Source organism: Brachionichthys hirsutus, chromosome 17 (assembly GCF_040956055.1).
Source record: "Brachionichthys hirsutus isolate HB-005 chromosome 17, CSIRO-AGI_Bhir_v1, whole genome shotgun sequence".
NCBI classification, from domain to species: domain Eukaryota; kingdom Metazoa; phylum Chordata; class Actinopteri; order Lophiiformes; family Brachionichthyidae; genus Brachionichthys; species Brachionichthys hirsutus.
Genome location: NC_090913.1, coordinates 12,079,878 through 12,102,246, shown reverse-complemented (window position 1 = coordinate 12,102,246; position 22,369 = coordinate 12,079,878). Strand labels below are relative to the sequence as shown.

Sequence of the window (22,369 nt, the reverse complement as noted above, 5' to 3'; positions counted from 1 at the left end):
CTTCGCCGGCGCCGCTCTGTTGCCGCTCTCTTGCTCTCCTGTCATTCGTTAATGGGCTCGACGGTTTTCATTGGAAAGAACGGTCAGGCGAGCAAGGGGGAGACATCGATATTACAGGGCCGGTTAAATAATTGATCGGGGGCCTCAAAGGAAAGGAGGAGGGGGAACAAGCGGCCGTCTGATTGGCCGACAGAGGACCTCTATGAACATTATTCCACAGCTGATCGGGATCTATATTATTTATGATCGGTCCTTTGGTCCATCGCTGGACCCCGAAAAACAGACAGAAAAACGAGTTGAAGCAGGAAAAGAATCCTCCGGGATACAAGTTATCTTTTATTCTGTCTCTCGGTGTTATTTACATTAAAAACATCAACTAAACAGGATTAAATCTACATTTTCCGTTTGTGGACGACAGCTTCACAAGCCCCTCCCTTTATGAGACACCCTACAAAGTGTGCCAGTCTGTCTTGCATTTTTACACTGCATTTTTTACAGTGGGTTTTCTGCCCATAGTGAATTTAAATTTCTGCTGCTGCTTTAAAAACGGTGGAGGTGTGGCCTATCCCGCAGGTGTGCTCATGGTCATGTCATCATAAATGACATCATCATCCCCGACATATTTGCTCCGGCTCTTTTGGCAGCGACTCACAGTGTCCAGAACCGTTTTCAGGCGCCGGTCCAGAGCGGCGAGGTGGGGCTCCGACAACAGCGGCGCCACCGTGTGAAGGGGGTCCTGGGAAAGCGAGGCCCTCATGACGTCACTGAGGCGATAAGGAGGCAGCGACAGGAGACGGAGGCGGAGCCAGGTGGAGCGGCGGATTCTAGGCACAGGAAGGGGAGGGGTTAAACCCGGCTACGCAATCAGAAACCGTTTCGTCACGTCCGTTTTCACACCTGCAGCACTGCTCCAGAGGAACCAGGATGGACGGCTCGTCTTTAGAGTGACGACCAAACCTGCAGCCAAACAGACCCAGAATCAGCCGGCCACACCTCAACACGCACACGCACACACACGCGCACACACACACACACACAGAGCATCACTCACCCTCTGCCGTTGTCAAGGTGAAGCAGAAAAGTGTTGTTGCCGAACTTCTCAAAGGTTTCATAGTGGTGCCGGTCCATGTTGCCTGGAGGAGGAGAAGGAGTTGAAGTTAACACCTCCTCCTGGAAACTCCTGCTGCTAGCGCATCAACCCGCAGATCAATAAACAAACAAACAAACAAACAAACAAACGGTTGAAGTGAACTTTATTTGCATCGGCTGTGAAACCGTTTGTGAATATCACCATCAAGAGGAGAATCCTGAATCGTACAAAACTCCTCCAAAGCAGTGGAGATGCTTTGACAAACAGACACACACTGGTATCCATGGAAACGCCTCTAACAGCAAACAAACAAACAGATGAGGCCAAAGAGGCTTATTGAGTTAAAGCACTGCAGCGGGTCGAAGCCGCCTCAAACTACACAACGCAGGACGTAGCTTAGCACGAAGGGCTAACTTAATGACAATGATCTCTGCGGGCCGGCGGGACGCCGGGCGGCTTCAGGCGGGTGGAGACGGCCCTCGGTGAACCCGGAGGAGCCTGCGAGGCCTGGAGGAGCACGTTCAAATCGAGGCCTCTGAGTCGGATCATCTCAGCTGCCACATCCGGGCCGGACCCCAACGCCAGAGGGTCACCGAAGAATCCTGAATCCTGACGGCGCCGCTCCACGTCGGGAAGTTGTCCCGTCGGATCTGAGATGGAGCAGAGCCGTGATCAACAGATTTTACTCGCGCGGGATGGATGGAAAAGAAACATTCAGTTTGCTGCTTCTTGTTCGTGGCGTTCATTCAGTGTCAGGAAGTCGGCCTGAGCGCTGATTGGTCAGTCTCTGCAGCAGCGCAGCGTGGACGACGCCACAGCGGAGGAGGAGAGCCACGCCCTCTTCTGACGGCGACTCACTCCGAGTGACGGATGCCGCCTCCTTCATGGAGTAGCTCAACTCCTCCTTCAGATCCCAGGGCGCGTCGCAGAGCAGAGGCAGGGCGCGCATCCTCACCGGCCCTGTGGGGGGGGGGTCAGAGATCACCGGGGGTCACAGCCGGTACTAGAACCAGCTTCAGCCGAGGCGGGGTCTACCTGGAATGGACCGCGGCGCGTCCTCTTGAGTTATGAACCAGAGTCGGAAGCCGGGGTGGATCGGGCGCCGCCGCTCTGTGACATAACGCAGGTACGGAAACAGACGTGGACAAGATGGCGACGCCTCGGTGGACCACCTACCGCGCCGGGAGGCGACGGACCGTCCCAGGTGGGCCACGACTCCGTCACTCCAGCGTTCCAGCAGGTGGCAGTCGTTCAAGACCAACCAGTGGCCCTCGGCGGCGGCGGCGTCCAGCGCCGAGAGGACGACCCGATCGTCACAGAGAGCGCCGAAGGGAACGACCTCCACCCGAACCTGAAACAGATCCGTGAAGGAGTCAAGCCCGCGTGGATCGGATCAGAACTGGGAAGGAGAAGGACCCGCCGGCGCTACCTCCGCTGCGTCTGCCAGTTTGTTAATGAGGTGAAGGGGCGGGACGCTTGTCCACGCGTCTCTGGTTGGACGGGGCACAGTTAGGACGACGGGCCCCCCGTGCTCGATGAGGTATCGGGAGAGGGCCTCCGGGTTCCCGGCGTGAGGGGCCTCGTCCTCTTCCGTCTGTCCAGGCGGGGAGGGGCAGTAGACGGCCATGTCATCCGCCAACCCCTCCAGGCATTCCGGAAACACGGTCTTCCAGAGGACGGCCCGCTGGATCAGGGACAGGTGGGAGTGGGAGCGGCAAGGAACAGCGCCCACGACAGAGGAGGACGGGAAGCGCAGGTACTCTCGCCACTGGGGGGCGGACGCGGAGAGGGAGGCGATCAAACCGCTGAAGGCGGGGATCCTCTCCAGGCGGAGGAGATCCGGGAGGAGACGAGGCGGGACCCAACCGGGCAGCGCTCCGGTGGGGGGAGGGGGGGCGGGGTCTCCTGCGTCCCAGACGCCCCTCAGGAAGGCCGCCCTCTCGGCCTCGGAGCAGAGCTGGTTGTGCTGCAGCAGAGCCACAGATAGCAGCAGCTTCAGAACCGAGGCGTGGCTCCGGACCAGGCAGGGCCGGTACCGGACCAGCAGCCGGGTCACCATCCGGTTTGTGACCTCTGACATCACGCATGCCGGCACCTTCCCGTAGTCGCACGACAACGACGGCCTTCCCTTCACGACGAAGGCCCCTCGCACTGATGAACCCGGAGAGGGAGAAGTAGCGGCCCGGGGACAGGCGGGACACCTCCTGCAGGGCCCGGTAGAGGCTAGCGGCCAGCTTCGCCAGCTGCCGCGGCGCCGCCAGCAGGGACTCGTGGTGCTCGAGCTCCTCGCTCCGCTGCCGGATCTCAGAACGCAGCCCGGCCGCCGCCTCTCGACAGGAAGCCAGATGGACATGAAAACCCAATCTAACGTCATTATTCTGTGTACCTCTGCGCTGCCATCCCATCAGCTCCCAGAAGAGGGAGTTTCACCAGCTCCACCTGTCCGTCAGGAGGGGCGTGGCTGGACTGCGACCTCGCCGCCGTGGCTGCTGGGAAGGACGGCGGCTCCTTGCGCAGAGGTGGGAGAGTCACTTCCGGGTCGCGTGACTTTTTCTTGACCCTTGATTCTTTAACAGATTTCTGAGGAGCTCCATCGCTGGATCCGTCGTCTGCAGGGCCAGCAAACATGGGTTCTGGTTCTGGTACCGCAAAACGTTGACTGGACAATCCACATCAATGGCAAAATAATGACTTAACATCCCAAAATAATGACATCACATATTAAAATAACTTAACATCCCAAAATAATGACATCATATATTAAAATAGTGACTTAACATCTTCAAATAACAGCTTAGCATCTCTAAATAATAACTTAGCATCTCAATGACTAGTAATGACTCTTTTATTTGTAGATAATTGATTCTTTTACGTACTGGGGCTCTTTCTTATCTCCGTACATTACATCTTACAACCATAAATCAGATTTCAGTCGTGGTTAAAAACGTCATTGAGACTTTTATGACTTAAATCATTGTTTACTACCTTTATAACAACATTTCACGAAGGTCTTAATCTCCGCTGGTTTACGTTAGCTCGTTACCACAAGTTAACTAACGTTAACTGCCCAAACAAACAAACCAGAGACGTCGCTCACCTTGAACGCCACTTTCTTACCTGGTTCTGGAGAAGTTGTCGGCGGTGCCAGGGAGACAGCTTGTTGCCACGGTAACGCACGCATACCGTAGCTGGAGGTTAAGAACGCCTGCTTGACGTCACGCGCTAGTGACCTTCAACAGCTTCAGACAACAGAAAGGACCGGTTCTTCTCATTAACATCCTCCGGTTCCGGTTGATGCGAGTGGTTCCGTGTGACCCAACAGAACCTAAATAGAGCGAGGCCCACTCGAGCGGTTCCGTGTCCCACTGCGGGCCGGACCCAACAGAACCTAACTAGAGCGAGGCCCACGCGAGCGGTTCCGTGTCCCACTGCGGGCCGGACCCAACAGAACCTAAATAGAGCGAGGCCCACTCGAGCGGTTCCGTGTCCCACTGCGGGCCGGACCCAACAGAACCTAAAAAGAGCGAGGCCCACTCGAGCGGTTCCGTGTCCCACTGCGGGCCTGACCCAACAGAACCTAAAAAGAGCGAGGCCCACTCGAGCGGTTCCGTGTTCCACTGCGGGCCGGACCCAGCAGAACCTAAATAGAGCGAGGCCCACTCGAGGTCCAACAGAACCTAACTAGATCGAGGCCCACTCAGATCCTTCAAAGCTACAAACAATATTAAATCTAAATCCTGCTTAAGCCTATAATGAAGAATTCATGATAAATTAGCAATTTAATAAAAAAATAATCTTGAGATGGATATTTATCTTTAAAGATATGTCATATGGATCTGAGTTAGAACCCTGTGTGTTACACTTTGTGTGTGTTACACTTTGTGTGTGTTTCATCATGTGTGTTTCATCATGTGTGTTACATCCTGTGTGTTACATCCTGTGTGTTACACTTTGTGTAAACCTGTCCCTTTAAAGTTTGACACCCACCCATTAGGAAGTCCAGGAGGACCATGTCTATGAAGTCCACCAGCCTGGTGCCCTTGTTGTACGGTGGGGTCTTCTTCACGGTGGAGCAGTACTCTGGATCAGACTCCCACCTGGAACAAAGCGAAGCCGTAACACACATCCATGAACATCCCAACGCGGGAAACGTTTCGGGGGGCGTTCCTCGCCGTCCCCACTGACTTTGCCAGCTTGCTTCGGCTGTAGGAGCGCCTCCACGGGGATCTCCACGTCCTCCGGCTGGCCAGGGAGAGATCAGGCAGCAGGAGCGCCAGGGAGGCCTCCAGCTTCCTGGGTCGACCGCACACAGCGTGTTCTGTGGAGCAGTAGTAGGAGCACTGGCCGTAGAAGCACACGTTGCCCACTAGGGGGAGACAGAGGAGCAGAGACGGAGGAAAAGACACAAAAAAGAAGAAGTATGAGATGAAAGGCCATTTTTAGACGGGCTAAATGAATAATTCAGGGCGGTGTGGGCAGGACCGGGGGAGTTGAAGAAGGTCCGGCCCAGCTTGCGGTCGGTGGTGATGTCTTTTATCTCCTTGACCACGTTCACCAGCCTCCCCACCACCGGAGGGATTCTCCTGTAACCCAGAATCCTGCAGGGCGGAGGAGGGCGGAGGAGGGCGTGAGATAAACACGCAGGATTTCATACGTCGGCTCTGACACGCGGTACCTGTCCAGGTGAAAGGCCGCGATCTCTGCGTTGTGCCTCTCAAAATCAGAGAAGTAGTAGAGGTTGTAACCGGTCTCCTCGTCCCTGCCCTGCCTGCCGGGGGGGGGGGGGCATCAAAGGAAACTCCGATGATGAATCGACATTCTAAATCTTATTCCACTTCGTGTCGATTCGCCGCCTGCGACTCACTTCATGGGTTTGAACAAGGCCTGCCCGTCGTTGGGAAATGACATCACCAGCTTCAGCTGCGTCCCTCCGGATTTCTGCACTGAAAAACAAAGCTGAGAATGTTTCCATGGCGACAAAGCGCACAGTATCCACACACACACATCGCTCACGTTGCTCTCACGTTAAGCTTTTTCTATATTTAGCGGGACAACATTCGAGCTTCGACCCGGATTCGTCCACAGAAACGCTGAACTTCTTCCACTCGTTCGTTTCTTTGTGTTTTTTCAGGCGCATGGACGTTACCTGGACGCCGAGGAGGAAGAAGAGAAAAGAAAAGTCTCCTGTTTGATCTTCATCCATTATGAAGCCTCATCATTTATTTGTTGAATCTAACTGGAGGAGGGTTCAATACGCCACCGCGAGTGTCTGAACTGATTCCTCTCGCTTCCATCCCAGAAAAGCGGCTCTCGCACACCCCCCCCCCCCCCCCAACCCCCCCGAGGTCGCTCAAAGCTTCACAGTCAGCTTTCATGTCAGAACTTCAAGGTCAGCCTTGATTTGAAAGTCGAACCCCAAACCGCGGGCGGCGGACAAACACACCAACACTCCTCTTCATCTTCGTTCTCCCTCCCTAAAGCCCCCCCCAACCTGCCACAGCAGGGTCTGAGGGTAAAACAACCTGTGTGTGTGTGTGTGCGTGTGTGTGTGCGCGTGTGTGCGTGCATGTCCACCTGCGCTGACGATGCGTTGCGTGGCGAGCTGTTCCATCAGCGGCGCCACATTGGGGTCGCGATGGCCGTACAGCTGCCAGCGGGAGATGCCCAGGTGGAAGCGCAACCACGGGGGGTGGGTGTTGCTGTCGCTGGTCCACGGCGCGTCCCCCTCGTCTTCCTGGGTGTCACTCGTCCTGCAAAGGGAGGCGGGGCGAGGGTGACGGGGGGGTCAGAGGAGACGGGGGGGTTCTAGCGCCTGCAGAATATACTGACCACATCTGGAAGCTCTTCTCAGCTGGCTCCCTCTTTGAGTCGACTTTCAGCAGCCAGTCCTCTTCAGGGACGGGGGGGCGGGGCAGGTTGTAGAGGGGATGGTCGAACAGAGCCTCCAGCTGGGGCATCCCAAAGCGACCCGCAGGCACCGACGCGTTCACCGTGGCGTTCCTGCCTTTGGCCCCCTTGCTGGAAGAAGCTCCACGCGTGGCGTCGGTCGGGGGCGGCGCCGGACCCCTCGTCTCCACAGAGGTGTGTGCCAGATCCCGCTGGACGCGAGCGTCGGGCGGCGGCGGCGGCGGCGGCGGCGGGGGTCCGCAGGGCCGAGAGGCAAGCGCCACGAAGAGGTAGAGGAGGATTGTGAGGAAGGCCAGGAACAAACAGATTGTCCTGCAGCGACTGCGCAGACGCCACATGGCTGCCCTGGAGGAGGGCGACGAAGGAAGGCGAGAGGAAGAGGACGAGAGGAAGGGAAGACGGAGTCAAAAGGTCAATGGATGTCAGGAGAACAAACGAGCAGCGCCGCCCGAACCCGAGAAGTAAAGAGAACTCACAGCGCTGCTGATGAGACAGAACCGACCCGGCCAGCCTTCATCCAGCTGATTGGACGGGCTCAGAACGCAGCGGCAGGTCAGCCTGATCTGGACATTGATCGGCGTGTTTGCTCTCTGTCGCTTCCCTCAGGCCGGTTTATTTACGCTCGTCTGCCCTTCGCTGGATGCGTTTAACAATTTAAGTTTCAGGATCTTTCCTGCCCAGGATCAAGACTCCTGACCTCCGCCAAGGAGGTTCTGTTTCTGCTCCACCAAGGCCCTGGGATCCGAGGTGGACCAACGGATGCGCTGCATCTCCTAAAGCTCTGGATCAATGGATCCGGAAGAACCCGCCGTCGCTGAAAGGGTTCATCCTCGGCCTTCTCTCCCTTCACGTGGTTTTTACGTTACGCCTCATCTCCACAGCAACCAACCTGGGAATCCCTCGTGATCCGACGGTGCCGGCATCACCCGACTCGTCGCTATTAATGGGCTGTGGCGAGCTGATTTAGTGGTGCAGGTGCTGCCGCTCATTTATTATTTAGCAGGACTCGTAAAACACGAAGGCCTCAGATCAAAGCACAAGATCCATGCGAATGGAGGCAGGATTCTGTTCGTGCGCCGTGAAGGTTCTCTGTGATGCTGAATCAGAAACGGCTGCAGGCTCCTTCATCATGTTCACTGATGAAGACACAGGATGGTGAACGAGCGTCCTTCCTCTTCCTCTTCTTCATCATGCAGGATTACAGCCTCTTCTCACCAAACACAAAGAGCAAACCGTCCTTCTCTCATTGTTGCCTTTTCAAAGGTGGAGGCCATCGGTTGGATAAAAGCATTCGTGCTGCCTCCCCATTGGCTGTTCAGCCTAAACGTGAATCCGTGGAGGTTTTTATTTTCATTCCATTGATTTTTAAACGACTTTGGAGGTTTTACACTTTTCATTTCGAGGCCTTTAGAGCCGAAACAAAGACCTCGATTTGCTTCATTCTGCAAACGTTACCCGAAGGACACGCTCGCCGTCTCTGCACCGCAGTGCCGTTCTGTAGAAGCGCCGCTACCAGCAGACATTCATCTTCATCACACCCCCCCCCGTGCTCCCTTCATTCCACCGCCCTCCTCCACGTTCCCAGAATGCTTCTCTTTTATTCCAGCCTGGGATGAGGCTGATGAAACATTCATCCAGACAGCGGCGCTGGAAGCACGCCGGCGCTGAGACGGGGCGTGTTTCCCAGTAAAAGCAGCCGAGCTGCGGCCCTCCGTCACCCTCATTCTAAAACTGGCTGAATTCTGATCTCCTTCTGCTCCTCCATCGCGCTCGCTCCTCTCCATCAACGTCCAATCACAACGCTCTAACTCTTCACCACGACGCCTCTTTCCTCAGCTCCGCCTGTTGCATTGAGCGATCTTTCATCGCTGATGGATCGCCTCTTCCTTTCATCCCGTGCCTCTTCCTCACACACTCGGCGAGGCGGCAACCTTCCTACGGCACGTCGTTGCAGGTGATGAGGAGGTTGCTAAGATACGCCGCTGATGCTTCAGACGAGCGCCTGACGTGACGGCACAAACCTGTGATTGAAGACCAGCAAGGTAGCGCTAGAAAATGTGCGTGCAGGTCACAGACCCCCCCCCCCCCCCCCCCCGGCTGCACGAGAAAAACACAAGTTGCACGAGCACAGACCTCCCCCAAGCAGCTCGTTCCCCTCCTAACTGGATCCACACCGTCCACACGGTGATCTGGATCAGAACCAGAAGGTTCTACATTGTTCTTGGTGTCTTTATACAGAATATTTCAGAGCCACATGTTTCCCCCCGGGAGCTGACGGCGCCCCCCCCCAGCACAGCTCCAGCAGTGTGTGTGTGTGGGGGGGGGACAGCCGCGTCTTCGCTGTGACTGTTTATGAATATTTCACAAAGCGGTGGAGATCTGTGAAGAGCGTCTGACGTGAATAACGAATGAAACGCACCGCAGGGCGGAGCCCGCTGCATTACGGCGGCGTGAGACAGGTCAACCAGGCGAAGGAACACAGAGAACCCAAACGACTGTCCACGTGATTCTCAGGGAAGCCGGATGAGCTCAGATGATCTTTGTCTTTACTTTATTTATTTATGAATGAAGCACATTTACCAGCGAGTCAACAGAATAAATCATCATTTAACATCCAGACCGGCTCGATGTTAAGTGATGCCGGGGGGGGGGGGGGGCTGTGGTGCTTTTATTGTGGTGAGCTTTCACTCTTCATCTGGACACACTGATTTAATCTTTTTTATTTTATGGACTTCATGGCAACATTCAGATTATTTCCTGCAGCTTTTAGAGTGAAACATTTCAGACATGAAGGTCAACGCGAGCCGAGCCGTCCGGGGGGGGGGGGGGGGGGGTTGGGTACAAAAGCTCAAAGCGGAGGTTGCCAGATTCTGTTAAACTGTCAATAATGGCAACCTGTGCCCCTCCGCTGGGTCACGCCGTCCTCGACGATGTTTGCTGTGTGGAATCGGTGCTGCCGAATCAGGAATACTCGCTTTTTGTTTTTATTTGCTCTCGGACGGCCACGCGGCTCGAGAAGCTGCGGCGAGACGATGTTTCAGTCGCTGATTTAAATGGACCGGACGAACCGGAGCGGTCCTCGTGTCGTGGGACGACAACGACGTTTAAGCAGAACCGACGGCTGGAGAAACTTTCCTCCAAAATATGTCGGCTGCCTTTTAGAGAAAAACATTAAAATTTTAATGCAGCGTCTTTTCGACATCACTTTTTCCAGTTTCTTTGGGAATAAAAATCTGCCTCAACCCAATTTCATCATCAACCTTTCCCTCATCAGCAAACTTCTGTCAGGATTTTTTTTTTTTTTTAACTAACCTTCCTGCATTTCTGATTAACAAAGTATTTTAAAAGCAGCCCTGTATTCCTGCACGACGCTTTTATTTTCAGCGCCTGAGTCGTGCCGAGTCTCCGGCCCCCACGGGAGCCTCATGGGGAGTTCCAGCCCTCACATACTCAGTATTTATAATTCAAACGCATGAAGCCTGAGAATAATCAGGATGTCTGTGTGCCCGATGCATGTAGAGGAGGAAACATGGATGTTGGACACCCCTCTTCTACCTCAGCACCTCCTCGCCCAATAAGAAATACTGTAAAGAGCACAGAACCCCCCCATCGTTGCTGTTCCACCACATTGCAGAGTTTATTGTGCAATCAGGTCACATGATCCATCGCACACAATCATTAAAACTCATATCAATAAGAAAACAATCACATTGCTAACGTCACCCGGCGGGAGACGTTATTAGCGACCGTCGCTAACGTCACCCAGCGGGAGACGTTATTAGCGACCGTCGCTAACATCGCTGCGGGAGACGTTATTAGCGACCGTCGCTAACGTCACCCAGCGGGAGACGTTATTAGCGACCGTCGCTAACGTCACCCAGCGGGAGACGTTATTAGCGACCGTCGCTAACGTCACCCAGCGGGAGACGTTATTAGCGACCGTCGCTAACATCATCCAGCGGGAGACGTTATTAGCGACCGTCGCTAACAACGCTGCGGGACAAACCCCGGCTCGGGTTCGGCGTTCGTTCGGCTCGGCGGATTCTCGGCCTTCAGCCGCGAGACGACGACACGCCGTCATTAAAAAGAAGTTCTTTGAGTTGCATCAAAATATTTACACGTGAAAAATATTACAAACTTTATAGTCGTGCCGTTGAAGAGGAAGAGCGAGAAACACACGTGGGAGGAGTTAGAGATGGCGTGGAAGGAGAGAATGAAGCATTTCATAAAAACGGTGCGTGTCCAGCACACACCAACGTAAACTCGCTCGCACGCGCACGCACGCACACACACACTCCCTGAAGAGGAATGAGGCTTAAGGACCCAGGCTGGCTGTAGTCGTTGTAAAAGTTGAGCTTACGTTCTTCCACACGCTCGCTCACAAACGCTCGGACCGTGGATGCGGCTTCAGACGGACGGGGAGTAGAAAGAAGGACAGGAAGGAGAGTGACGAGGCAGGAAGCCGCGCTCAAAAGTACAAATGTTCCATTTTTACCAAGGATGGACTAACCTGCCTCTATTAAAGGCTGCTGGCTGGACATGTCAGAGGGATGGGGGGCGGGGGGGGGGGGGGGGCAGCCGGGAGCTGCTACGAGCACTTCCACACACACACAGCCAGACTCCCTCCAAAGAACATGTACAGCAGGTTCTTCACTTCGTGCGTGACCTCGAAGCCGAACCCTTCGCCGATCACCACGTGCCACGAGCTGCCAAATTTCTTGTCCATGGACTCCTTGATCATCTTCGCCGCACTCTGAGGACAAACATCAAACGGTATTTAGATCAGAGACGTAGCAGCGGGCCAGAATGGCGGGAGAATAAACGAACGCTCACCTCGTTGTTGGTGGCGAACTTTTCACAGGCGGTGACGCACAGCTCCATGGTCTCCACCCTCATTTCCTCCGGCATGTCGGTGTGCTGGAGACACGCACACACACACACACACACATTAGGGGTCACACCCACCTGTGGGACGGAGCTGAACTACTGCGCATGAATTCAGATATATTCAAAGGGAAAAGCAAACCAAAGAGCGAACGCTATAACGGGCTAACCCCGGCCCGCATCCACACAGCCTTCACCCGATTGGTCAACAGATCAGAGGCGAGACAGGGGACAGACGAGAAGGTGCGTGTGTCTCTTACCCTGATCAGAGGGAAGCTGTGGACTCTCTTGTAGTCGGCCTCGTCCTTCTTTCCCTCGCCAGTCCCAGCCATTCCGACTCCTGCACAAACAGCTGTGACATAAGAAGCCGAATAAATGGGGACAGAAACGCGTCATCACGGGACAGGACGGGACAGGACGGGCTGTCCTGCCCTGTCCTGTCCCATCCTGTCCTGTCCTGCGGAAACAGTTATGATATAAGAAGCCGAATAAATGGGGACAGCAACGCGTCATCACGGGACAGGACGGGACAGGACGGGCTGTCCTGCCCTGTCCCGTCCCGTCCTGTCCCGCCCCGCAGAGCTAGCTACCATCCGTAGCTAACAACACTGTAACCGGACCCAAGCTGGGACCAGCTTCACTAGCTAAACATCACTTAGCATGTGCTAGCACGCTGCAGCTCTCCATTCATCTCGTTGATTTTAACACCGGAATTGTTTGTGTCTCCTCTCGGCACCGTCGACACGCACTGCACGTTACAACCGGTTTAAAAACGGAGCCGCTTTTTACCGGATAAAAAAACGACGCGCGAAGCAGGTACTAGCGAGCTAATTAGCTTAGCTCGTTTGATAGCAAACAGCTGATGCCGCCGGTGGACCCTCGCCTCAAAATACGACTTATTTACGTCGACCGCCGTGACGTGTACGTGCACGTGTACGTGCGCGTGTAGCGGCTACACGGTAAAAGGTGCATGCATACATAAGAGTTACTTACGAGGCCTTTGTCCAGCGAAAACTTTGCTGTTTGGCTCCCAGCTCGGTTGTTAGGGAGACATTTTTAACAAATGATGTCAGTACAAAGAAGGCCCCGCCCACTACAGCCCAGCTCTCTCCCTATTGGTTGACAGATCGTCAATCAACCGGAAGTCTCGCTGTCTCTGTCTGCATGGCGCACAGCTCTTTTCATTGGTTTGATTTTACACATCTTTATGAATGATTTCCTGTTTTCTTTCATGTTTTTTTGTTCTTTTTAGACTGTTTTTTAATCCGAATCTCTCACATGGTTTCTGATGTTAACCACTGCGCTGTAAGAATTGACATAGCAATGAATTTGATTCAGATTTATGACAATATATTTAGTATGCAGAATGGATGCTGTCAGTGTTATTATATCACTGTACACTTAGCATTAGAAGTACTTTAAAGCTGTTGATTGAGGTGGGGATATGCATTGTTTACTGCGTTGTTTACTGAGCTCCTAAAGTCTCATAAGGTGTTTTGTTTTTGTTCTGTGCATGCAAATCATTATCTTGTTCCCACAAGATTGTGATTTGCACACAAGATAATTTATTCCAGCAAGATACTAATGTGCGCACAAAATAAAAACTTGTTCCTACGGGATAGGGAATAACACGTTCCACAGTATGTGTATTACTGTCCTTGAGTTTATATAGCTTCTTGGATAAAAACTAGAAGAGTGACAATGATTTGTACAACTCATGAGCGTGGGTGTCTGCACTCAGCTCACATAAAGTCTCTCTCTGTGTCAAAATACACTGAGAGAGAGTGAGAGCATTAAATACCCAAGTGAGTAACTCACAAAAAGAAGTGCTGGAGGGCTGGAAGGTGTGCTGAGCCAAAACCAGGTGGAAGGATGGAGAAAGGAGGGTTGAGCTGTTTTTGACAGAAGGTATGCAAACTGAAAATATGCCATCCAGAGATGAGCGGTGAAGAGAAGAGAAGAGGTGGTGACAAAAAAAAACCTTGAGGGGAGAATTCATTGAGAAGGGAAAATGTCCTCTAGACGTTTTATCATTGAATCCCGACAAAACAAAAGTTTCTGCTGCTCAACGAGAAACATGTCAGAGTGAAGAAAGGCGGGTTTGACAGTGAGAAGGTCTGAGGTGAAGGTCCGATCGATCACCAGTGAATCAGCCCCGGAGAGGAGGCGAAGCGTCGCTGAGAAGAATACATCTGTGATCTGCTCCCGCTGTCAGGAGGAGGGCTGACACAGCGCGGACACCGCCCTGCTGGGGAGGAGAACGATGAACGGGACGAAGGCTCCGATAACCAGTGAGGACGATTTCTATCGCCTCTGACTCAGAGAGAGGAAATGAAGCGTATTCATAATTCAGCAGAGGAAGCAGCCTGTTAGCGGGCAGCAGACCCGACGCAACAAACAGTCCCCGGCCGGGTGATTCAACGACTGACAGGCTGCTGAACCGCCTGACTCAGACTGATGACTCATGAGCATGTGACTCATTGGTTGATTGATTGTTTTTGGAACTGATCAAAGGCTTCAAAGAGCCACTTCAGGACGGGAATATTTCACGTCGTTTACGCAAAGGTTGTTGCGTGACTTTTTTTTTTTAATTAAAATTAAATGACTTTTTGGAAGGAATTGTATCACACACACACACACACACACACACACACACACACATTTGAGCTGTGCAAATGAGATAAATCCATTAAAACCAGAGTTCTATCTGTTAATATGATTAATTAAAATTCTTTTATACGCCCCAGACAAAGCAAAGGGTCCATCTGGCAGGAAACATGTTGTCTTGCATAAATGAATAAAGACCCTGAAAACATATTGACTTCTCTAATACAGTCAATATTTTTTAAATAAGATCTCAAAGCATAATTTATTCATGTTTAGTCATGCGCCACGGGCTGTGTGCTCGTGGTGTGATCGATGGCGATCAAACAACCTGCCAGCTATGACGGTTTATTTCCAGCGTTTCCCTCCATCCCCAGAAAAAATCAGAGAAAATCAAACTCCAGCAACGCAAATAAATATATCACCTGCTGACAGCGGGAGGGTTACTCATCACAGCGGTGCAGCCGACACGTGCGTGGGCAGGTGAGGAGTCACGAGTCAGCCGCGCCTTCATCCGAACTGGGAGTCATCCATTAAGTCTGTCAAAGATCAGACGCGTCTCACCGGTATAATTCAAGAGTCCAGGAACTTTGTCAGAACCGCTTTATTTACATGTTTTATGCACATATTTCACATGATCATAGAAGATCCAGGACGAGTAGAACACGGTGACAGCACAAGAGAGCGAGAACCAAGAAGACGTGAAGCAGCTCACTAGTATTTGGGTTTAGAACCAATGCAGGCACTTTAGCGTCACACATGTCGCTCCCTGATCTCGCCAGTCAGCGTCTGAATGGATACAGGCGTCGGCTTTTAATTCCAGACCGGCTGAGATCGCTCCTCTTGCCTACGAGGGAAAGGACTGCGGTTTAAAGTTGTGTCCGTTTGAATGGCGTGGGAGGCAAAGCAGACGCAGCACAGAGCAGCGCTAGCCGAGCTACATCACGCGGTACACATTCAGAAGAGCACGACGGCGTGGAGACACTGCAAAGGTGCACAAGCATTACTGGACGAGGTCACACACAGTTCAAACTCAGGAAAACCAACATCACTTTGCTCCCTAAAGTGCTGAAATCAATATATTCGATGCGTTAAACACAACCAACTGGACCCCGGATGAGGGAAGACCACACTTTGTGGCCCTTGTTTTTATTATTTTTTTGTAGAAAGAAGAAACCCTCATGGCTAAGTGTTCGCCCCGTATTCAAAGCTCTCTGCATGAACCGCCACATCGACATTCCCCTCAAGCCGTGGCGTCCTCTTCATGCCCCGGGTTGATCCATCCAGTCTCAACGCTCGCTGTAAAGGCGTGAGCGTGGACACCAACAACACAGATACGCCGCTCTTCCGGCGTCATCGCTCCGTCGCACATCCCAGTCAACCTCCCAACAACAAACCACAATGTGGGACATCGGTAAACATCTGCTAAAGTATGTGCTAACAAAAGCAACCTCCCTCCCACTGCACCTTCACTGCTTGGGACTGGAGGGGTCGGATCGGTCTGCGGCGTGGCATGGGTCCAGGGACTCCTTCGTCGCGCCGCCGTAGACGTCCACGTCGTGGTCGGTCCAGGGGGCGATGTTGCCCAGCGCCGAGGAGCTGCAGTCGGCCAGGGCGGCGACTTCGGCAGGCTTCAGCACCCGATCCCACAGGTTGAACTGAGAAAGTTCACCGACCAGGGCCTGGGAGGCGTCGAAGTGCCCCCCCAACGTATCCTTGGGTGGTGGAGGTGGAGAAAACAAAGGTCAGATGGGCGGCATGGAGAGCCAAGAGGTCACGCTACCAGGGGTAGGAGTCAAACAGGCCCTCAAAGATTAGCATCGGAACATTTCTGAATTTAAAGGCGTCTTCACTTCTAGTTACTTGTTACTAAATACAGTACTCATAAATCTGTATTAAAACTCATAAGGGTGGATTAATACTCATAGAGGTGTATTAATACTCATAATGGTGATATTAATACTCATAAAGGTGGATTAATACTCACAAGGGTGTAGTAATACTCATAAAGGTGGATTAATACTCATAATGGTGATATTAATACTCATAAAGGTGGATTAATACTCATAAAGGTGGATTAATACTCATAAAGGTGGATTAATACTCATGAGGGTGTATTAATACTCATGAGGGTGTATTAATACTCATAAAGGTGGATTAATACTCATGAGGGTGTATTAATACTCATGAGGGTGTATTAATACTCATGAGGGTGTATTAATACTCATGAGGGTGTGCAAGGAAAATGAAGCCGAAGTTTCACCCCTCAGTAGAATCATCATTCTGACGATTCCTCTAAAACAAGATTCGAAGGTTTACCCCCAATTTACCCCCCTTCAGGGCGAACTTGGGGGTGATTTTCTCCTTTAGCCCCGGACAAGGGCGTCCAGGCAGCGGCCATTCATCATTCATGCACACAGACTTGCAGCATCATTGCAGCATCTTGCAGAACTGGAGTACCGGCTTTTTATCTTTCCTGCCCGGGCTGAGGAGCGAAATGTGGAGGGAGGGGGGAGGAGTCAGAATTCTTAATGGCGATGTAAGGCGGTGGGGGGGCGGGGGCTCACTAATGAAGGACGGGAACCACCAGGCGTGACACAGATAACGGATCCATCCATCCATCCTTCCATCCATCCATCCATCCATCCATCCACCCATGCATCCATCCATCCATCCATCCTTCCATCCATCCATCCATCCATCCATCCATCCATCCATCCATCCTTCCATCCATCCATCCATCCATCCTTCCATCCATCCATCCATCCATCCATCCATCCATCCATCCATCCTTCCATCCATCCATCCATCATCTCACCTGTTCTTGCCCCAGTATGAGGACTCCCCCTGGTTTGATTGGATGCCAGGCGGCCAGGCCCTCCCCCCTGCCCTTCATCTTGCCCCCCTGGTAAGCCTTCCAGACCCCGTCCCTCAGGGTCCAGCTGACACAGATGTGCTGCCATGCGTCCTGCCGGAGGGACAGAGGCAGCTGCGCCACCTGCAGGCCAGAGAGTGAAGTGTGTGTTTGTTTTCCTCACCCGGTTCTGTCAAAGCGAGCGGGGTCTGGGGACCCCTCCTCTTTACCGGGGCCTCCAGCGACCAGAGGAGATCTAACGGACGTTCTGCACACAGGCTGATTCATTGAAGGCTAACGGCCCACCCACCTTATCATTGATGAGCAGCTCCACGGGGTTGTGGACTCCCTGCAGCAGCACCAGCTCGTTGGGCTGGCCCGGGACCGAGTAGGAGAAGGGGGTCCCGATGCCCCCTTCCTTGACCTTCAGCCACACGCAGGCGGTGAAGGCGTACATCTCCGTTATCTCCTTCCTCGCCAGGCCGTACATGTAGTTGGTCCTCATGGGGAAGGAGAGGATGAAGCCGTCCGGGAACGGCGGCTCTGTGAGGGCTTTGGGGGCGAGAGGGGGAGGGGGGAAGCAGGTGAGGAGTGGGAGTGGCTGATTTACACCGCGCCGTGGAGAGCGAGCGATGGATGACGGTGGGCAGAATGACAAAGCTAAAAGGAGAGAACAGAGGAGGCTTCTTTTCTTCTCCCCCCCCCCCCCCCCCCCCCCCCCCCCCCCCCCCCCCCCCCCCCCGTGCACCTCCTGCACTCCACGCGTCTCCCACTAGCATCAAAGGCTCTTGCTTTCCACTCTGCCGGAGGATCCTTCGTATAAATTCAGAGGGTTGCACCAGATTATTTATTCTATCTTTTTTTAATTCTATTATTCCTGTCAGCCTCCACCCTTACCCCCCCCCCCCCCCCCCCCCCAGACTCACTTTGCTCCAGCTCGGCGACGCGGTGGTTCACGGTGTCGATGCCCTGGTTGATCTTCTCCTGCTGACCCTGCGTCTCCTTCCTCATGGCCTGGCGCTCCTTCTCCAGCATCTTTATCTTCCTCTCCAGCTCCCCCTCCAGGTCCTCCACCCTCCAGGTGACCTTCCCACGCCCAGGAGCGGCCTTCGATGGGGGTCTGGCAGCTGGGGGGGCAGGGCGGCGTCCCCCTGGGGCTGCCGCTGCAGGTGGGGCGGAGGCGCCGCCGGTGGGCGGAGCGGGGGCGGAGGCGGTGTTACCGGCCGGGGCGCTGCTCGTACCCACGGAGGGGTCGGTCAGGTTCAGGGCGGCGGGGCCGATCTCCGCCTGGAAGAGAGGGAGAGAGAGATGGAGGGATGAAAAGAGAGGAGAGGTGCAGCATGAGAGTCACGGTCCCCAGAGGATGAACCCTGATACTCAGGTATAAAGTCTAAGGCTGCAGGAGATAAAGTATAAATATCATTTATCAGGAGGACAGCTCTCTAAATACTTTAAATCCTCCTGTTATTAAAACGCCTCCCGCTTATACGCATATTATTCTTAATAAAATCGTAATGATTATTCTGTATTTAATCTTATTTATATTCGCCCTCTTTACTTTGACTAACGGTTTTTATGAGCTTTCTCTCTCTTTTGTAGCGATTAATCTGTCATTTATTTGTTTTAAAGCCACATTTCTCTTTGTCTATTATTAATATTTTTAAAGCTTATACAATTGGGCTGATATTTATGAAAAGAAAATCACTTCCTGTTCCAGGCTGGAGGAGAAATCTGCCATAAATGTTACAGGAAGAGCCGGAAACAGAAGCGTGATAAATCATCTACATGGGAGGTGTCGATGGCTCTCCGACCCCCCCCCCCCCCCCCCGGGGGGGGCAGAAGCTGGGAGGGGCAGTAACAGCAGAGACAGAGAAGGTGCTGATGCAGCCTCGCATCCGGACAGGGGACATAAATCCATTCAGAGGGAGGCAACCTTGTTGTGCGTGTGTGTGTATGTGCGTGTGTGCGTGTGTGTGTGTGAAGCCTGCCTATATGTCTCACTTCCCCCCCCCCCCCCCCCCCCCCACCACCACATCCATCCTTCCTCCAGCCAGCTTCATCTTTTATTTATGCCCCTGTCCCGCTGTCAGATGGAGGTATTAGGGGGGGGGGGGGGGGGGTCAGAGCCAGCAGGTGGAGAGATTTCCCAGGGGTCCATGGAGAATGATGACGTGGCACGCAGCTGGTGTTTACAGGTAAACAGGGTGAGCCAATCACCGGGCCCCGCTGCGCGTAAACAACAACAGTTACCGGTACCTCCAGCTTCTCGATGCGGTCCTTCAGGTCCATGATGGCCCGGGCCAGCTCCTCCACCGCCCGCGCCGTCTGCAGCTGCGCCGCGGCGGAGGAGCTGACGTCATCCCCGGCCATGACGCGCCGGTTGCCGCTCCAGGCAGCGACGCTCCGCTCCGGGACGTTCCTCTCGTCCTCCAGGCCGCTCTCGCACTCGCTCAGCTTCCCGGTCAGCTCCCGGATGGTCCGGTGGTCCATGAGGATCTGGTCGTTCTGCTGCAGGACCGCCTGCCGGAGCTCCTCCGCGGCGGCGCGCAGGTGAGTCCAGTCCTCCTCCGCGGCCCCGCGCGGCGGCTCGTCCGCTTGCTGCCGCCGCGCGTCGCGGGTGCTGCAGTCTCCGACCGGGACCGCCGTGCAGATCAACCGGGAGAAGCCGAACTGCTTCTCCCCGAGGTTGAGCTCGTTCAGAGCGGGCACCTCCAGACCGATCCCGTTCCCTCCCCCGTAGGACTCCGCGCCGTGCAGCGCGCCCAGCGGGCCGGCGTGCGCCACCGATCCGGCCTCCGGCGGCTGGAAGTCCGTCTCCGGTGTCAGGGTCCCGTTTTCGCTGAGAGGCGCGGCGCGTTTCCGCGGATAGACGCTGGCGATGACGCAAATGATCACGCCGAGGAAGGCCAGGCTGCCCGCGCCCACGAGCACGACCACGAACTTCATGATGACTGTGGAAAAAAAACACGAGATCACGGTTCAGAGGAGAACCGGAGGAGAACCGGAGGAGAACCGGAGGAGAACCGGAACTTCACCTGGCTCTGCAGGTGAACTCTGGCGGCTGCGTGGACGCGCCTCTCGCGCGTGGAAGATGTTTACCGGAGGCGCTGCTGCCGTCCTCCCGCCGTCCTCCGTGACTGATATCGGTGGCACCGAACTGTCTGGACCGGAGATGCTGCCTCTCCGTCTCCGTGTTGCTAAGCTGCTCTCCTCCGCGCGTAACCATGGGGACCGTGGAGAGAGAGAGAGAGAGGAGGAGGAGCGATGATGTGCAGGGCGCGTGTCACTCAGAGCGGAGGTGAGGCTCCAGCTGCCGCGTGAGAAAGGGTCGATAGTGCGTGTGTGCGTGCGTGCGTGCGTGTCAATCTGATCATTAAAACTCAAAGAAAAGCCCTTTTTCTTACCCTTTTTACTCCTCACGCACCTGGATCCACCCCGAACACGCGGGTTCAACGTGCACGCTTCGTGCATGTTGGCCTGCCTGCGCACGGGCGTGTTTTAAGAGCAGTTTTGAATGACCACGTGACATCTAAAGCGTGAAAATCCACTGCATTCAGGCTGCCCCGCAGAGCAGCAGCCTGGATTATGGATTAATCTCCAAGGGTGGCTGATTGCACTCGCACGCACGCAGATGTGGGCCACGCACGATCAACGCACGACGGCCCGTGTTTGTACATCCGGTACCAGCCCGAACACGAGAACGTAAACCGTGTGTGGAAGAGAATGATGCGTGCGTTCCTCCCGGTACCGGAACGCTCCCAGGGGGGGCCTGGATCCACGCTGCGTCCACGTCCACGTGGATCAACAGCGCCTCCCTGTGGAGGGTTTGGGAACGACAGCAGGAAAATGACGACCCAGTGGAATTTTTAATTTTAGTGTTAAATGAGCTCATGTACTTTTACGGGGTGATTCATCTGAACTCAGATTCAGGCGTTAAATGTGCAGCCGTTTAGGCTTTAAGGAAGACATAGCTCAAAAGAACGGGGGATTTCATCAGCCTCTTGGGTCGGAGTTTATCATAAAGGTTATCTCCACGCCGCTAGAAAATAAAGTCAAAAAGAAATGCAAAAGAAATCCCATGCAGACACAAAGCGCTTTTTAAATAGATTTTAATTCAAAGCCTTGTACGGGAAACACACGCAGAAAGCAACGACTGTAACAGGTAACATGAATACATCATCTGTACAATAAGGGTTCGTAAAACATGCGTCAAATACGTTACAATAGTCATTATCCTCCACGTCCTCAGTTCCACCAATACAATGTACATAATTCATATTAGCATTAAAACTGCAGCCGCAACACATTAACGTCTGTCCGTTTGACTTCTGAATCAGACCCAAATGGGACCATTAAACAATAGCATTCAAATAAAAACAGCATCACATTAACATTATGCATATAAAAAAACAGTACTAAAATACAGTACAAAGGAAAAATGCTTAGAAAGCACAAATTCATCGACACATTTAAACGAGGATCCTTCTTTCATCTCAACCCAGTGCCGCGTGAAGCTAGCACTTCAAATGACATCAGGTACGAATGCAGAGCAGTTCAGTCAAGAAAACGAGCCTTAAAAAGGTCCAAGCGATGAAACCGAAAGCCCTCTACGGCTGAGAGATAGGCCACTAAGTCGAGTTGTGCTGCTCGATAAGAGAAAAGAAGCGTCGCCAGATCCGTCCACCGCTGGAAGACACCGGAAAACAGATCTAGACCTCCGTCGGGACAAGAACACAAATTGGTGGTCTTCCCGGGAAATAAGGAGGATCCACCGCGACCTCTCCTCCGTTAACGGATAAATCCTCCCGCGTGAAACCGGCCGGAGGACCGAGACAACGATCCACAGCTACTCTTTAGCTTCACCACCGGCTAGAAGGCAAAGCATGCGGAAGGATGTTAAATTCTGTACGAGAGGCGAAGGCGAGGTCTGGAAGGGGCCGGCCGCAGAGCGGGACTCAGAGTTCTGGTTTGAGGTACTTCGGGTTCTGTTTCAGGTCGGAACCGCTGAACGCCTTCAAGAACAGCAGCAA

At 53.5% G+C, this 22,369-nt stretch overlaps 3 protein-coding genes across 6 annotated transcripts; all 3 read right to left on the bottom strand.

Annotated features, from left to right (window-relative positions):
- Positions 1–153: 153 nt before the first annotated feature.
- Positions 154–7,335, bottom strand: fam20cl (family with sequence similarity 20 member C, like). The gene is made up of 10 exons (XM_068750769.1): positions 6,920–7,335; positions 6,665–6,840; positions 5,955–6,033; positions 5,766–5,858; positions 5,573–5,688; positions 5,276–5,456; positions 5,078–5,187; positions 1,052–1,133; positions 898–957; positions 154–824 (listed from the first exon to the last, which is right to left on the bottom strand). The coding sequence occupies exons 1-10, from the start codon at positions 7,333–7,335 to the stop codon at positions 563–565; spliced, it is 1,575 nt and encodes a 524-aa protein (XP_068606870.1). The 3' UTR covers positions 154–562.
- A 3,274-nt stretch (positions 7,336–10,609) lies between these two features.
- Positions 10,610–12,941, bottom strand: LOC137906550 (dynein axonemal light chain 4). Of its 2 annotated transcripts, none has more exons than XM_068750836.1 (4): positions 12,875–12,941; positions 12,142–12,221; positions 11,831–11,914; positions 10,610–11,750 (listed from the first exon to the last, which is right to left on the bottom strand). In XM_068750836.1, exons 2-4 carry the CDS (start codon positions 12,211–12,213, stop codon positions 11,586–11,588), a joined length of 321 nt encoding a protein of 106 aa, XP_068606937.1. In that variant the 5' UTR covers positions 12,214–12,221; positions 12,875–12,941; the 3' UTR covers positions 10,610–11,585. The 2 variants fall into 2 exon arrangements, with proteins under 2 accessions (XP_068606937.1, XP_068606938.1); XM_068750837.1 differs by having other exon boundaries at positions 12,142–12,233; positions 12,875–12,883.
- A 2,133-nt stretch (positions 12,942–15,074) lies between these two features.
- On the bottom strand, positions 15,075–20,726 carry nptxrb (neuronal pentraxin receptor b). Of its 3 annotated transcripts, none has more exons than XM_068750766.1 (6): positions 19,596–20,726; positions 18,546–18,626; positions 18,266–18,446; positions 17,650–17,891; positions 17,304–17,483; positions 15,075–16,200 (listed from the first exon to the last, which is right to left on the bottom strand). In XM_068750766.1, the coding sequence occupies exons 1-6, from the start codon at positions 20,283–20,285 to the stop codon at positions 15,955–15,957; spliced, it is 1,620 nt and encodes a 539-aa protein (XP_068606867.1). In that variant the 5' UTR covers positions 20,286–20,726; the 3' UTR covers positions 15,075–15,954. The 3 variants fall into 3 exon arrangements, with proteins under 3 accessions (XP_068606867.1, XP_068606866.1, XP_068606865.1); XM_068750765.1 differs by having other exon boundaries at positions 18,266–18,490; positions 18,581–18,626; XM_068750764.1 differs by having other exon boundaries at positions 18,266–18,626.
- Positions 20,727–22,369: the final 1,643 nt, after the last annotated feature.